We start from the raw sequence: 18,045 nt of genomic DNA, 5'->3' as shown, positions 1-18,045 counted from the left end.
AGTGTTTGCTAAGTGACTGTGATATTAAGGGACTTCAATTATGAAAAGTTTATAAAGTGTTACCACAGCAGTGCATTAGCTATAATCCAAAAGCAAACTATTGGAGTCTAGATTACATGGTTACAATTCTTGTCCCACTATAAACATGTGACAGATTTAATCTACTTTGTCATTTTTCCTCATTTAATTTGTTTTATATTACTTTTTAAACTTACCTGTAAACAAAAGGCATAATTTTAGCAACAACAAGACACCAGGGAAAATTCTCTTCCTCTTAGCACTGGGAATCATGTAGTGCTGGGAACCTTACTCAGGGAACAGTCTAACTGGAAAATTGGAATAGCACAGCTGCCCGGCAATCTGTCTGAGGCCAGGTAACATCAGGCTCGCAAGGGAAATGAAAACCCAGAGTGTGGCTATCATCCATAGAAGGTTACATTTGCATTCTACATGAGGAAAAAGCTTGCTTATTTGGCAATATTGCTATGACCAATTTATTCACAAGTACTAATTGAATGTTTACAGACTACCTTGGGAGGATTTTTTGTTTCTAGATGTTGAAATCTTGAGGAAATATCTCTAGGGTGGAATGATGTATAAGTAGGGAGCTATAGCTTATAGGGAAGATTTGTGGTTTTCCAAAACTATTTTGTATTGATTGCAAGACAAGAAAAAGTCTTTCCTGCTCCTTGATTTATTCCCGAAGTCTCTTCTTAAAAAAAAAAAAAAAAAAAAAAAACCACACACCTGTTTGAGAAATGTCATTTCTTACAAAAGCGTGCATAAGGAAGGATACTAATACAGATATCTATTACACAGAGTATGAAAGCTTTTTAAATCAATGTGTATTTTCCAGAAGCTAACTGAAGTAAAATATTAAGGCTCTTTTTAACTGCAGCCAAGATTTCTGAAAGGAAGCACTTCTTAATAGCATGGAGTGAGGAAGCAGCTTCGGAATGAACATGTAAAATATTGCACTGTCTGAGGGGAATTAGGATTAGTAACTGTCATTACACAATGTGTGCAAAAAAAATAACTTCACACTATTTCCTGAAACTTAAAAAATTCAGTGCTTTAAATCAAGAACAATAACTAATTGCAGTAACAGATTACAGTGTTTCTCACCTCTACTCTGGACAGCCCTAACAATGCAGTTGCAACTCGAACACTACTGCTCTGCAGAGTCCCTGTGATCTTCCTTCTTTCATATTCAATAGTTGACATCTGCTGTTGTGCAGCAATGGCCAGAGCCCTCTCTTTTGATTCATTGATCAATGGAATCCTCAGATTTTCTTCAAGAATCTGAGCAAGACCACATTTCAAATATAAAACTGGCCCCACTGCACTTGGACCTGTTAAATAAAAAAAAAAACAACAAAACCCCCACATTTGTCAGCTGCTAGTGTAACTGCATAGAGTATTTAAAATCTCTAATCTCCAAAGAAAAGCCAGAATACAAAATTCCTTTGATGTTTAGTTACATGCTATTACTCTAGTACATACTATTTACTCCAGTAATATTGTTTTTTAGTTTTAATCATAATGGGGAAATAAAAATTAACACAGACTGAAATCCAAACCAAAAGTTGATTTTGATAGTTAATAAAAAATCCCAGACTTTAGTGTTACTGCTATTATGACAGTAATGAGAATTTAAAAAAGTCTTTCTGCTACCTGCACAACACAGTCACTCTTTTACCCCTCTGGGTGATGTTGCATCCCCTCTAAAAGAAACCACCAGTAATTATGTCAAATAATAGCTACACTATTTCTGAAATAGGACTGACAGCAGTTTATCACTGGCTGTTTGAAGACAAAAGTATTGGATTGCCTGTCAAATCACAGCACTGCATACAAAACTCATGTGTTTTAAAAATAGAAAAATTCTAGGTAAAGATGACTTGTCCTGGTTCATCTGAAGTAGAAAAGAAGAGAAATTATGAAAAAAATATTTATGCGGACTATGTTGAAAAGAATACAAGAAAGTTGAAGAAGATAGCTAACGACCAGCTGCTGCTCTGAAGAGAAAAGAAATATCTGATAGTTACACCGTCATATCTTTCTTACACTTCACTATAAACAACTGCTTTTACCACATGTATTTAATTAATTTTAACAAAAACGCATGGGAACTAAAGAACATTTGCGAAAGAGAATTATTTGCTCTATTTTACTTTTCTCCCTTCTGTTCGCTTTACCTTCTAATGTACTGCTAACGTGTAAAACATTTGGACTATCCATTGGAAGCAATCCTGAAGGCAAAGGTATATCGCCTGTTCCCTCTACCACGTATATGAATTCTCCAATCTGAAACACAAGAGCATACACATCCACACAATTCAGAAAGCAACTCGTGCAGAACAGAAGGCAAAACTTAAAACTAAAACCAAGGATATCCTAGTAATACTTAAGATCTGACTTGTGAAATAATTTACATATTCCGGAGACCCATTATTTTAAAACTATGTTTAAATAAAATAAAATTATCATTTCAAACCCTGCTATGATAATAAAGTACCTTTAATTGATAATATTAAAACTGAAAAGTCAAGAAATTTCAACGAGTTGAATCCTTTCCAACTCCTCATATAATTTAACTGAATGAGGATACCCTGACCCATAAATACAGCAATAAATTGAATTCTAATTATGTGCTATAGCTACATATAATTTAAACATATTCACGAGCTTACTTCATTGCTCTTCACTGTTAAGAACTTTTTTTAAAAAACTGTTTAGATTAATTTTGAGTCAGTAACATTTCTCTAGAAAGCAAAAAACAGCAGAAGTCAAGGCAGGTTAGCATCATGTACAAATTCTCCATTAAGGAGAAATAAAGTTAAAAAATCTTAACTATTTCATCAAAAATAATGGAAAACCTACAGAAGCTTGAAAGTAAATACAAACATGACCTAGAACAAAGGAAGACAGTAATTTGTCATAGAGGAAAAGATAAATTAATTAGCAGAGAAATAACACTTTGAATCAAAGAGGAAACAAAAAAATAAGGTGCAAATGAAAGACAGGAAAGTATTTTTTAAAAAAAGAAAACGCACTAGAAGTACTCCAAATTATAAAGACCACAATCAGAACATCCTGAAACTAAAATATGTCTCAATTATGTACCTACATATCTATCTGAACTAGGCAGGAGATTTAATAGATATATATAACTATTGCTTTGATAACTTCTTTTTGTTTACCACAAACTTTTTTGGACAACTTTAGCTTCTACTGATTGCAAGGTAAAGGACCAAGCACTGCTGCAACAACTGATATAATTTGCACAGAAAGGCATCTTTTTATTTCCATAAACCACATTCTGTAAAGCTCTGCCCTAAAGATGCATATTCTGTCTTTTATTCTTCATACCAGATATGAAGGAAATAATTTATTTATATAATTTAGTCCATCCGCCAACCAATGCAATGTTTTGCCTTTAATATTGGTCAATAACATAAGACAAGCCTGCTTTTTATTTTACCTTTATTCATAGTTTCGTCAGATAAGGCTGAAAGCATTGCAATTATGTATCTGACCCAGCAGAAGGAAAGCTATTCAGTTGTGATGGCATTTTCTCCCCTTCCTTGATTCAAGCGTTCGGATAAATCTTCCTTGAGAAGGATTAAAGAAACCTACAGCAAAATTGGTTTCCCACACACAAACTAATAGCCACTCCTGGGAACCAATTTAAACAGGAATTATTCCTGTTTGACACAGTGATTTCGCTCCATAAGGACCGTTAACAAGCTCACAGCATATACAACTAATTTCATGAAGGCACTGGTTGCTAGGATGCCATTCAACTATCAATTACTTTTCTTGTCATTGCTGACATCAATATGGTTACAGGTAGGAACAAACTTCCCTCTTTGCTTTGAAGAATTCTTGCTTTTTGATCTCCATAGAATGCAAATCCCGTTTTCTTTCTGCTGAGGTTTTTTCCTGATGCTTTGGAACAGAATGGGTATTTTACCGTATTTTGAGAGTTTAGCTAGTATCCCCCTGGTTTTAATGCTTCATATTTCCATTTTCCATCAGCTGCAAACAGGATAGCATCAACATTTTGTATGGTTTACTGATAATAAAAATAGCTAATAAAATAGCTGTTGAACTACCATTAGCTATTTATCTAATCCCATTGCTAACTGATATTTCAAAAGAATGTATAGCTACTAGGAATTTGCAGTTCTCCACGCAAGATAGTAATTAAGAACAACAGATAGTAAAGCATTCTCTTAATAAACCATGTAATTTTATATTAGGCATTTAGCTGTGAAAGTCTGGACTGATGCTCTTAAACTCTGACTTAATAAATCATTATCATTGGAATCACAGGTTGTTCACATTTAAAGTAGCTCCCAGAAACAAAGATACAGAGAAAAAGCAACCCGGTTATGTTAACCAATATATCATTTCTTCTCTGAAAAGATCTATGCTAAAAATTTGAAGAATGTCAGTTTCAATTTTTCTTAAAAAAACTAAAGAAATAGCAAAACAAATCCTTGACAAATGTTATAAACAACTTGTGCTGTCATTTCAAACCTTAGAAAAGTTAACATACAGATACTTTCAAAACAGTTTAAGCAACATACTTGAGTAGGGCAACAAACTTGAATAAGTGTATCTTCTTGCTTTTATTACAGATATATAGCTGATGCAATGAAGATAGGATTCCTAGTCAGATACAAGTCTAACTAGTGATTTGAAGCTCAATACCTTCTTCATTGATTGTAATGAAGGAATAGTCTTACTCTGATACTATTTTTGTCCGTTCATCAAGAAGGGTAGGAAAGGTACGTAGGAAGAAATTACAGAAATGCTAAGTTAAATTATTTATTAGATTATATATATCAGAAGTCCATATTTGAATGATACAAGTCTCATCATTGTATGAAGCCATTTGATTGTCATACAGCATGGTAGCTACACCTGTTTGTCAATTAGATAACGGCATGATTGAAATATTGCAGCCATATACACAATATTTAAGCAAGCCAGCTTCTTCCTCTGCCATTACTATACAGCTCTAAAATCGCACTAGCTATCTTGCAGTTTCATCTTTCCCTAGGAGATTCACCACATTTTCTTACAAATAATGCAATTATGTGGATGGCACTTAATTTCTCTAGCCTGTGGTGCTATGTATCAAAAATTTTGCACTTTCAGCAGCCTTTAATTATATCCCACCTACTCAGCTAAGCTGAAAGGACCAAGTGTTCCAGAAATAGTTACCATACAGGACATAACAGTGGCTTCTCTGAGGCATTAATGCTTCCTCCTATGATAAGGTCAACTAGTTCTTTGTTAAGAACAGTGACTAGCTAGGTTTATAAATTTAGGTTTTCTACATCACCACTGGAGGCAACACCGCAGCTGTCAGAAACATTCCTTTCCCTTTTCACCTGAAGTATAACTGTCCCATAGCTCTGACCACATCTCTTAGATTTGCTTTCCTCCCATTAACATGTCTCCATTTCCCTTCTCTTCATTAAATTATTTTGTTTTCAGGCTCTATACCTAATGTAGCATAAGCCTCCTCTTCTCAGTCAGGGTATACACTTCTGCTTCTAATAAAGAAACAAACAGGGGAAATGCCAATAGAAGAGGTTTAAAGAAAGAGTATAAAATCATAGCAAGGAAAAGAAGATTCTTTTCAGATTTGCTCCCAGAAACCAGTAGGTTAGGGTCTTCCTTGACTAGAGACTGCATCTAGACATTTAATTGAATAAAAATGATGGACCTAACCTTCATGAGTTTGTCTAATTTCTTCTGAACTAGTTAACAGTTTTAGCATCCAAGTTGTCCTATGATAGCTGAGTTACATAAGTTAAACATTGTATATGAAAAAGTGCTTCATTTGGTTCAGGTTGTATACCCTGCCACAGTTACTCTATTAACTTTCCACAAAATATTCATAATCTCATGTCCCTGTCATGTCCCTTAACAATCTCTCTTTTAATTACAGGAAATTATTTTTTTAAGTATCTGTCTCTATAAAGAAACTGTTTCATCCTTCTGATCATCCTTGTTTCTCTCTCTTTCTTTCCCCTATCCCTATTATATTGTTTGCTGGGGTAACTAGAACTGCACGCAATACTCAAAATGTGTGAACACTGTCTTCAAAAAGATAGGCTCTTTAGAAAGGCATACTGAGGTTTCACATTTTGATGTCTATTTCTTTGCTAATAATTACTCTTTTTTGAACGATGCTGAGCACTGGATTGATTTTTCATTGAACCACCCACAAAGATTGCTATCCTCTGACATCGGGACATTTATACAGCCTCGTTGTAGGTGATTCCCTAGTGTCAGTAACACATGAGCTCACTGTCGCACTGTAAGATTTGACGGATTATCCCTCTTCTAACTGTCTGCTAATTTTCAAGAAACGTAAGTAAACTGTATACTCCTTAAGACTTCCAGCTACATGGCTTGCTTTCTTAAAAATTGGCTAGCTGTTTCAAATATTGAAAGGGTCAGATAGACAGGCTTGGGCATCATTGCATTAGTCTTATTTTCCTTTAAAAGCTAGGGAAAAATTAAGTTGGCCAGGTGGCATAGCCAAAGTCCTGGTTAAACAATAAAAACAAACAGCAAACATACAAACACTAAACACTAGCAGGAGCCTCTTGTCCGCCTCTTGTCCTATAGTAATGAAAAATATGAAAGCTGAGAACATGCAGGAGAAAAAGAATAAGTCATTTAGTTTTGGATGTATTGTTACGAATCATGAAAACATGGCAGAGAGAATGGCAGATACATGTGATTGCACAGAGGGAAAGCTGAAACACAGAGGTAGTATTATGAAAGTAAACAGCAGAATGCAAGCCTTGAGATCAACCACACATAAAAGAAGATTAGGAAAACAACAGGGTGTTGAAAAACATTGACAGCTAGAGACAAAACACAGCAGAGAGGTTAAAGAGGTGAAAAGATGGACTAAAGACACAGAAAAAAGAAGATTGTAAATAAGAAGATTGTGACCACTGAGATAAAGGATTACAGGAGCACCAAACAAGCTGGAGTACAAATTTTAAGATCTGAAAGTTGGTCAAAACCAGGTCTTGGTAATTTGATGAAATCCATTTCAGTTAAGTATATATGGCAAAACCCAGGCTACATGAGTCAAGAGAAACTGAAAGGTAATGGAGTCAGTATTTGTGTATAATCTGTTCAAAAGTTTTACCTGCATTGGTGACAAGGACTGAATGGAATTAGAATTGGCAGAAAACTTAAAAAGAGACAGAGCAAGGAAAATAATTTCTTATTTTACTTTGACAGCATATCTTAGATACAGTGATAAATACAGGGAGAAGTACAGTACAATTTTATCCTTTCCCTGCCTATGTCTCATCCAAAAGCATTATTCTTGCTCCCACATCAAGAAAAATTATTTACATTCCATATTTGTATTGAAGCTGAGTTGCCCAGAAAAGCCACCAAAGTAACATTCCTTGCAGTATTACTTTTATTTGTAATGATTTGACATGAAAAGTAACTTGCAGCATTTCATATAATTCTAATTATGTGGAGATAAAACGGCAATAAACTTTGGTTTAAATTTCTTAGCTGAAGCCTATAATCTTGCATAAATCTCTGACCAACTTCTTAAGCAACATTTTCCTCCATGATTTATAGGAATACTGTATCTTAAACAAAAAAAAAAGAAAGAGAAAAGAGTTTCTTTTCCAAAAGTTAGCACATAGATCACATCTGTATAATTGCATATGCGTGCAAAAACATTACCTTAAAATGTGCACATAACCAATTTGTACATTCATTTACCCTATTCACACATAACTGGCAAACATATCCTGATTCTTAACTGACTAGGCCATCACATGAAAACCACTCACAGAACATACTTTCTATTCTTACCAGTTCATTAACCAGAATGACAGTGCAGTAACGTTTTTCCAGATTGAAGGGAAGGAAGTGAATATCTAAAGCTGCAGAACTTTTCCCCTCCAAGAACAGTTTTTCCGTTGGACTGAAGAACTCATTCAGGAGGCTGGATTGGTCAGCTGTTAAAATAAGTATAAATGGTTGTTTAGATACAACAGCATGGGTTGTAAAATAATGTAGCTGCCTGAGTTTAAATATAAGGATACTGTATACAGTCTCCTGTGGTAATCAGTATTTAAGGCACGCTTGTAATCAGTAACAACTATTTACGGTTGCACTTGTGTAAATGTGCTGCAATATTGCATGCTGTATTATTTAAACACATTTTGCTAACTACTTGCGTTCTTACTCTGTGCACTGAATCAAAACTGGGGAAAACAGACAGTTCTTACCATCAAAAACGCTTTAAGGATGTACAGCCTACAAGCAAATGACTATTCCTGCCAGAAAGTACAGTTTACTACTATTTAAACAAACAATCTTGCTCTTAGCAGCAGTAACTATGTTATATTATAGTCTGAAATCCTTCAGAATGGACAAAAATTAAACACTGGCAAGCTTGCTTTCTTTGCGTTGCTTTCACAAAAGCATTAGGCTGAGAAAGTGCTTTCTTCGTAAGTCATGAAGAATCTTGGGGTTGAATCTGGCAGAGTCTGAATACTTTCTCACTGCATGTTTTTCATCTGCTAAGTGTATTTTGCTAATGCAGATTACCTTAGAACCAGACTTTCATTCAAGCTTGGCTGGCTAGCTTTCTAGGAAGCTTAGCGGACTTAAGAATAGAACTGAAAGTGAAGGCAACAGAAATGAGTGAAGACCACGGAAGAAACCTATGCCAAACTCTGGCCAATTACATAGGACTGATTCACCCCTCAAAACTACCAAGAATCAAGCTGAAGAAAGGCATAGCCACCATCCACCTTCTCTCTCTCCATAGTCCAAACTGTTTTCCAAACAATAAAAATTCAAATTTCCCAATATTCACGCTTTAACCAACAGTTCAAGTTGAGATGAATTTGATGTTTCTAAAGCCTACATAAACAATGACAAAAAAACAAACAAAAAAACACAAAAAGACTGAAGTCCGATTTTTACCCTTTCATCAAAGAGAATAAGGCAGCCCTAACAGCAACTAATTTTTGACTAAATAAGGCACTAACGCCCAAATTTGTCTCCTGTTCAAGTGTTCCTCATTCAAAGTATGGCAAACTGTGGACCAGATTGAATTAGTCTTGTGAGAGCCCTCCCTCCTCACTTTCTTTCTGGATTCTGCGAAATGAAAACAATTGCCAAAGAAGTAACATTTAATAAGTAATTTAGATTATTTTTTTTTTACAGTTTTCTTCCTTTTTATTATGGCTGCTCCAAAAGAAAAAAAGTATCCCTATTGATCTCCACTTACAGATCTTGACCCTTAACAGTACATGTTCTCTCAGGTCAGGGTGTAAAACATGTACATCAGACTCTTGTTTAGGTTTTGTTCACCATGTTGTTGAGAGAATGACAAAGCAGAAAAGCACTTCTACAAGAAATGAGAAAATAATTTTGTTTCCAAAGACCTGAAATGCCATCAAAAATGTCTCTGTAGCCCAAACTGATTGAAGCCATAAAAACCTTTGTAAGCTATTCACAAATTGGTATAACAGTTGTACCCCACTTCATTACTTAAGGTACATAGTTTTTATTTTTAGGAACTGTGTATTAGTTGGTTTTTAAGTACATCTCAGAAAACAATATGAGACAATCAATATATCTAGAAGGGCTAGATTATTCAGATTACAAATCTGCTTTCAATATGACCTCACAGAAACACAACAATATTTTCCAAGAGGACAAAATTAATACCTAAGGCCAACCTACAAATTTTGCTCAAGTGGACTTGCAACAGTCTCAAAAACAGCTGTAGCTCTACGTTCATACGTTTTAACAGAACTGTTGACTGACATTTCACAGGAAATATGAGCAAAAAATGCACAGTCCCTGTTGATGAGTATTTTAAAAAATAAACTGGGTAAGCTGCAAAAGCTCCACATCAGACTCCAATGAAGCCAGCCCACAGGCCCTTAAAACAAGAAAAACAGATAATTTTTTTTTTTAACTGTAAAATCGTTAGGACCATAGTGAAACCTTAGAAATCATTTCACTAAATTAAATATGTAAGAAGATATACTATCCTATAAATAATAGTTACTAAGCATACCCATAAACAGTAATCACTGAACATACGTTAGACGTCAAAATCTTGCTTATGTAGATAATCTAGTTCCTACTGTAGTGACACAAGAGGTATTGTATAGAGGTACTTACAGCCATTTAAGTTGTTCTCTTCATTTGGATCTTCAAGCAGTGCATCATTTTTAAAATTTAATATGTTATTTTCAGAACTAAAAGGAAAAAATAAAAATTAAAGCAGTACTCTAAAGCTGGATATTTCTATTACTAACAGATAGCTTCATCCACCTTTTTAGGAATAAATACCAGAAAAGCAAAGTTTTCAAGAAAGAAAGAAAAAAATCCACCACATTTTGGAACCATCTACCTACCCATAACGTTAAATAACACCTCTTCAACTTAAGTTAGTAGTCGTATTTACAGCAAAGCCAGAACACACTCCCTTCAATTAACCAGTATAATATATCTGCAATACTCACATAAGCAAAATTCCGTGTTAAAAATAAATATAATTATATTTTGTCAGTCAAAAGTACTCCTGCCCAAAAACACTTTGGGGGGACTTAGAGTCATAGAATCAGAGCATGGGTTGGGTTGGGAGGGACCTTAAAGATCACCTAGTCCAACCCCCCCGCCACGGGCAGGGACACCTTCCACTAGACCAGGTTGCTCCAAGCCCCATCCAACCTGGCCTTGAACACTGCCAGGGATGGGGCAGCCACAGCTTCTCTGGGCAACCTGTTCCAGTGTCTCACTTCAGTCCCGATTCTTCTCTATCATTTCAATATCCTATAGGGATACGCAAAGAATTGTACCCTGGTACATCATGAAGTGGTAAGGCCTTGCATTCCTCTGATGCTCTTCAGTTGTCTTCCGCTCAGTCTTTCCAATTTTTCCCCCAAAAAGTACTCTATAGAAATACATCTAAATATCTTCAAACCAGATTCAGTTCAGATACACTGTGCTCGCTCTAGACTTACATTCATAGACCTTGTGGACACATCTTTAGACCGCTGATTCTTACAGAAACTGATTTGCAAAAGTAACAGTCTTCCCTTGCCCCTTATCAGAACACACTTCAGAGACTAGATCTCCTCTTACCTAAACTTTTTTTTAAGCCCTGAATTTTTTCTCTAGCTCTCTTTACCTTCTTTCTAGCCCAACAGTCTCTTCTTTTTAAAGAAGAGATAAGCATTCTGCTTTATACATGTTAACCCAATTACCTTATCCAGGTACCATCCCGAGAGCTAACCTAATCTATTCACTTTTATCTGTCTACCTAGTGGTCAAAGTACCTTAATACAACATTAACATTTAGAAACAATAAAAATAAGACATTTAAAGTTAGAATTTTTTTAAACATTAATTGTAATTCCAGGCTATATACTTGTATGTTACAGAATACCAGATTTTTCGTGTGTGTGTGTGTGATGCACACTTTTAGGCAAACATTTTACATTTATTAGCTTAATTACAAAACATACCAGCAGGTCATATATGAAAAAATAATAACTATCTAGTAAATGAAGATTCTAGCCTATGGCTTTGGCTTCCTGGAAACCTTGGATATACCACTAGTCATTACTAGTCATTATTCCAGAGTCAGAATTCATGGTTTAAACTCTACTCTAAATTCAAACTCTGTTTCTGATACCATCTGGAGAGGAACTCTGTCCAGTGAAGGGGAAATTCAAATTTTAACTGCTCAGCAATCATAATTCAGGACCAAGGAACAATCTGGCACGGAGGGCAAGAAGGTCCAACAGTTTGGAAGCAGGAATGCCAAGTACAGAACGATTCCCTCTGAGGTCGTGAAGTTTCCCTCCCTGAAGAGGTAAGAAATGCTGCAGCGTTGTCTGGTACCAAAGGTTCATGGAATGCAAGTGCTCAGGAGCCACTTGTGGTAAACAGGCTGGGGGATGAACCAAACACCCAGTTAAGGAACCTGATGCTGACGCTCACAGGATCGGTGTCGGGGCAAGTGTACAGAAGGCATCAGCTCATGTCGCATCTTGGCGGACTCCTTGTAGAACCGCTTATGGCGGTAGGTCTCTGCCCGCTGCATTTTTTTGTTAATTCTTTATATTTAAGCACAAATGCGTGTTTAATTTGACTCAAGGGGTACAATAAAAATTCCCCAATATCAGTTCAACAAATGTCAAGTAAAGCTAACAAATCCCCTTTTTGTTTCCTTGCTTAGGCCTGGAGAAATACAAGAAATCCAACTCCTGTGCAGGGCTCCACTCATTTCAACAGAAGTCTGCATCTTTGTGGGGGCGACATTACCAAATCCTAAAGAAGGTTCAGACCTTAATTGCTTTCATCTCCTGAAACGTTATCTCATTTCAGTTTTTCCAATTAAAATGTTAACGTTTTTATTTCTGTTGTTGTTGTTACATATTGTTCAGTGCAACTGCAGATTTCTGGCCTCAGAGATATTCGTATTTCACCATCTAAACTTGAAAATTTTACCTGTTGGGAATATTATTTTGAATGTAACATATTGTGATTGCAGTGAATTATTCCTCTTTTCCCTTCTTTGTCTACTTAATAAATTGTATTTTTACAATAATAAATAAATTGTATTTTTACAAATAAAGTAAACTGTGGATCTTGGCTGGAAATGCACAAGAAGTTCATCACTTGGAAGTTTGCTTTTTCAATAGTAAACAAAATGAGAGGCTCATTGCTTTATAAAGTTGTTCGTGATCTTGCTAGGAATCATCAAAGCTTGTAAGAGAAGCTCTTCAAGCAATTTCTACTAAAAATAATTCCCTTCTTGTTTGAGTTAATTTAGTTCACATACAAGGTTCATTTCCACAAGGTTATAGCCCTGAAAAGAGGGGATAAGAAAGCCCAGGAACAGCAAAGCTTTTCCCTCTGTACCTCTTTTACACCAAGGCTACAGGAATGATCTATCTTCAGTAACAGTGCAGTTAATCATTCACAAGGAACCTAATGCAATCAAGGATTTGCCTGAGAAAGCAGTGAAGGGGATGAATCTTAACCTAAACACCTTAACTGTTCATTACAATATTGCTTTTCAAGTGTATTTGAAAAGAACAGATACACTCGAAAAAACAACTTACAACAAAATCTTTGCTTATTCCCATCCCCCCAAAGCCAACTGGGCTTCTTACCATCACATTCCCTTATTATGACTTTTTCTATCCTTCTTTACAAATAATTTCTACCATTGTTGGCAGGAATTAAGACCGTGCAGTTACATTTAAGGAAGGAGAGTTTTGTCTAATTTACAAAGAACAGAGGTCATAGATGCCGAAAACTATACTGTAATGTATCTCAAAAAAATACTGTGAGTTTCAGCTCTAGACTCAGGTTTAATATTATCCACACATAAAAGTCTTTCACCCCTAGCAGTAAAATTTGATGAACCAGCTTATAGCAAACAATTATTACATACAGTATTTGACAGCTATTGGGTCTCTCTTAAAATAAATAGTTAATCTTGCTGGGCTAAGAAAAAAATCACAAACTTAAATAAATGGACTTGTAAAATTCGCAGAATATGTTACCCTGGAGATCCATTTTAATACCTATACTTAAAGACCATTTTTCAGAAAGGAAAAATGATCTCTGAGGTATGCGAGTACAACATACTATTTATTCCGTACTTACAAATAAGTATCTCACATAAAAATACAAAAATACAAATTTTATATAAAAAGTCATCTCTTTCAATGCTTTATCTTTGAATCACAATGCCAAGTCATGATTGCAAAAACAGACTACAGCAGAAGAATCACTGTAAAAATAACAAATTGCTCAAAAGCTGCATGAAAAAATAACATAATAAGCATATTACATGGAAACACATTACAAATTGAGAACACATTTCTTTACTGGGGTGAACTATACATTGAATAAGTCCTATTTTCAGAGTTGAATGAACAGAAGTAGCGTCCCGTCAAATCAGTCCAACATTCGGTTAGTAGGCCGAGAGTCTGGAGATCTTATCAGACTAACGGGTAGTTACAACCAGACTCTTTTTTCTAACATATATTACATGAAATAGGCATGGCTCTTTCCCCTTGGATACAGGCCTCGCTAAACACATCTGCAGGTTTTGTACGAAAATCATTCTGCTGGTGTTGGCTGCACATTTCGAAACTATCATTAATCACTGGAGGTTCATCTGTTGTAGCACACCTGACACGTGTAGCTTAGCTGTAAGTGCACCGAGCGCACAGGGCACTGGCAATCGGTACAGCCCACGGAACAGAAAGGAGAGACAGAATGGCAGGGAATGCATCCACCTAGAATGTCTTTGTAATAGTGTTCTGGAGGCTATAGTATTCTTTCTTGGAGGTAGTTCTGGGCTGGAGTGTTTTTCACGTGTGTTGCGAAAGGGCTGCTGATAGTGTATTTTCAAAGCTAGATCCTGCCTCTATGAGAGGAAACCTGATGGGTTACACTTTGGTTATCTTTCGTCTAAGCTGACTTCTTACTTCTGTTGGGGTTTTTTTAGCTACTATCCGATTCCAACTGATGATTATAAATACTGCTCTGTGAATAAATAATTCTAAAACATGGCTGAAGTGACAGAAGATTAGAGAAATGGATCTCTATAAATAAACTGCCTGATATGTGAATGCAAAATCTATCACCAAAAAGAATTAACACTTTCAAATCTATGACTGAAAAATAGAGTTATTAAACTGTCAGTTATTAAAACAGTGCAATTCTTAATATCTGGCAAGTTCCAAACATTGTTTTAGACATTTGTAGTAGTTCTTTCTCTATGCTGGGCCACTTCTGGAGAGTGCTGCAAATTTTAGTTCTCAAACTCTTTCGATTCTCTCTCCTTTAACCTTGACTATCGGCGATTCTGATTTACATTTCACCTCTTCCCTGCCCACAAAGATTGCTGACTGTTCATCTAAGCTTATTGGTATTTATCTTACTGTCTAACAATTAAAGACAGTGAAGATAGAAAGTCTTCTTGCAGACTATGTCTTAAGCATAGATCTTTTCCTTATATCTCTCCTTGACTGCCATTCCAATTGCTCTCTGTTTTTTACTGTTTGCTATTTTATTATCTTTACCATGCTTACTTTGAACTCTCCTACTCCTTCCAGATTTCCTATGTTAGAAAATCTGTCCATGTTCAGCTAAGTAATGATGTCTAGACACAAAATTAAATTAACTTATATCAATGTATCTGCACTATTAACCCCTTGCATCTCCAGGAGCCTACTGAACCTGTAACATTTTACACTGAGGTACAATTAGAATTCTATACACTACCTATTTATAAATAAAAACTTGACATTACTGTTGCACCTTCAAATATCTCTACCTTCTTCATTCCAAGAATCAGAACTAATCCTGTTGCAGTGAACTGGAACTAGTTTTCAGCATTTCAGTCACCGAAGTCACCAGTTGCCCCTGTCCCAGCATCAATAGTTCACCTTCCGATCCTAGTTTCTCTAACACTTTTTCCAAATGGCACATTACAAGCATTTTTATCTTTTACACTACATTTATCCATTCTCCACGGTTTAAGTTATCTGTCAAGTGTTTTTTAAAAAGTTACATAATTCTACGATATTTCCATGTCCTAACCTGTAATGTTTTACAGTGGGTATGCATACAACTATACACAAAGATGTAATGCCAATACAATTGTATAATTCAGATATTATAATTAGCAATTGCCATTTAGAACTTACCTGAACGTTTGCTCTTGCTTTATTTGCCTGGCTTGATATATTTGCTCTGGCTGCCTTAAATAACTTGTGGATTCCAGCAAAATGACCCTGGAGTATGGCAAGTAGACATAATCACTGCATTTTTCACTTGCAGAATGAAGACAAAACTCAGTTTATTCTAACTTTTAAACGAAGGCTTGGTAAAGAAGCTTATTATTTTCAATTGGAAATATTATTAAAGTACTGTTACAAAGTTTTTAAACAGATTTTAAAGAATACTTATTTAATAATTATTAATTCTTCTTTATTTAATAACTTAAAACATTTTGCATAACTTAGGCCATGTAATATTTAAAGCTCACGTGAGCATGCAAAATCCTGAGACACTTATTCAAGGGTTATTGGGAAATATTGTAAACTACTACCTGATCAATACCATAGGTTGATTTGCAATCATAGGCATGGTCCACAGCCATGTCATGACATGCAGACCAATTTTCTTTTCAAAACATTAAAAAAAAAAGAAAAATTTAAAACCAGAAAAATAATGCCAATTTCAATATTAAGACAAATGACATACATATTTTAATTTGAAATAATTTTCTAAAGTGTATTTACAATATGATCTGTACTAAATAAATGATTGAATAATCAATTCACACTTGAAGAAGAAAAGCTCAGTTAATTTTATTTTGCTTTTGTAAATAATGAATCTATTAAGATAGAGTAAATGGTGATTTCCCTGACAAACCACAAGCAACTGCTTCACTTTAGTTTTTCCTGGAAGATACGCATCCTCTTTCCTTTTATGTACATTATATTGTGCACACATTATTTCCATTCTAGGTATTGGATAATCCATTGACCTGCTGCTAGTCATTAGTCAAGGATTAATTTTTGGTGTCACTATAGAACTTCTGTTACATGGTACAAGCACACATAATTCATTCATTTTTTGAACTACATTTCTGCATGTTCTCTGCACTCCTAGATGACAGTAAAAACAGAAGGAAGATTACAGAGGACATAGTAAAAATACAGAAGCCAATGTCAATTAGCTTAGCACTAGCTGTGGATCTGAATTCAAACTTTTCAATAGCTATGATAATTTACATCAGCTTTAGTTGATTCTCTGCCCAAGCGTTGAACCTGCCATTTAAAAAAATAATAATAATGACCATTACTTATTGTAGTATCTTATATTCTAGATATATTTTTCTATTCTTGGGAGAGAAATAGCTGCATTTCACAAAGAAATATAATGGACAATTTTAAAAGTATTCAACTAATTTTTCTTAATGAACTACAAACATCCAGTATTCTTTAAAATATGTATCTATAAATAAGTATTAAAAGCTAGGTACTGTAAAAAACAGAAAACATTATTTAGTTGATATAATGGGTAATATTTAACTAATAGCCAAACGCTAAGCAAGCATTAGTTTAGGGTGCAGAATTTACAGCTTTTGGAAATATCTGACATTTGCTATATATTTGACACGAGTACAGAGAGGCACTTATATATTTAATTTGTCCTTTTCTTAAATCATACTGTATTATACACCTAGTGTTAAGTTTTTCAGCCTAGTTTTCTGTAAAAGAGCTACTTCCTTGGTATCACGAGTGCACTTCCTACTGTTATTTGCAACTAAGCAATGCACCTCCTGATGGAACCCTAGATGGCTCAAAACACTGGAACCTTGATACAAAGGATCTTGTATTTTTGATTACTGGTTCAAATGTTGCCCAAATTGATAATTACTTCAAGTAGTTGTCAAGTAGATTTGAATGATATACGTAAAACTACATTACTTCATTGCCTTTAATCTATTCTTTGAGAGCCGTCCACATCATAGAACTGATCACAAGCAGCCTCCCTGACGACCTCAAGGACTTTAAAAAAAAGCCAGAAGCTAAATAAATTCATATGATTCCCACATATGAGGCTTATGCCAGAGCACATTGCTGGAGCATTGAAAACAATCCTGTTACAGGTGTCCATACCAAACCCATTCCATGGGGAAAAGAGAAATTTAAGTTGCAGTCTATGCACCGTATATTAAACAGATCAGTAAAACAAGCTAAAAATATTATGGAAAATGGTTCCTGTACATAAATGAAGGACATGAACCAATGCTTAGCTCTACAGACTAAAAGACAAAATATGGAGTCAGGTCACATAAATAGATTTTAAAGGGGCACAGTACTCTGTTTCTTTTGTATTAAGGAAAGCAACATTTATAATTCTGCAGTTGTTACAGCTACGATGAATACAAATGAAAAATTAGATTAA

The 18,045-nt window shown here is 35.1% G+C and overlaps 1 protein-coding gene across 1 annotated transcript in view; it reads right to left on the bottom strand.

The window, feature by feature from the left end:
• Window positions 1–18,045, bottom strand: part of CFAP47 (cilia and flagella associated protein 47) — a 347,638-nt gene that overhangs the window by 191,868 nt on the left and 137,725 nt on the right. Inside the window, 5 exon segments of the mRNA XM_049834739.1 lie at window positions 1,126–1,352; window positions 2,199–2,307; window positions 7,882–8,027; window positions 10,216–10,292; window positions 15,774–15,860. Of these exon segments, the coding sequence (XP_049690696.1) occupies window positions 1,126–1,352; window positions 2,199–2,307; window positions 7,882–8,027; window positions 10,216–10,292; window positions 15,774–15,860 (646 nt within the window).

This window comes from Accipiter gentilis, chromosome 32 (assembly GCF_929443795.1).
Source record: "Accipiter gentilis chromosome 32, bAccGen1.1, whole genome shotgun sequence".
Lineage (NCBI taxonomy): Eukaryota > Metazoa > Chordata > Aves > Accipitriformes > Accipitridae > Astur > Astur gentilis.
The sequence above is the reverse complement of the archived record's forward strand: the minus strand, read 5'-3'. Positions and strand labels throughout refer to the sequence as shown.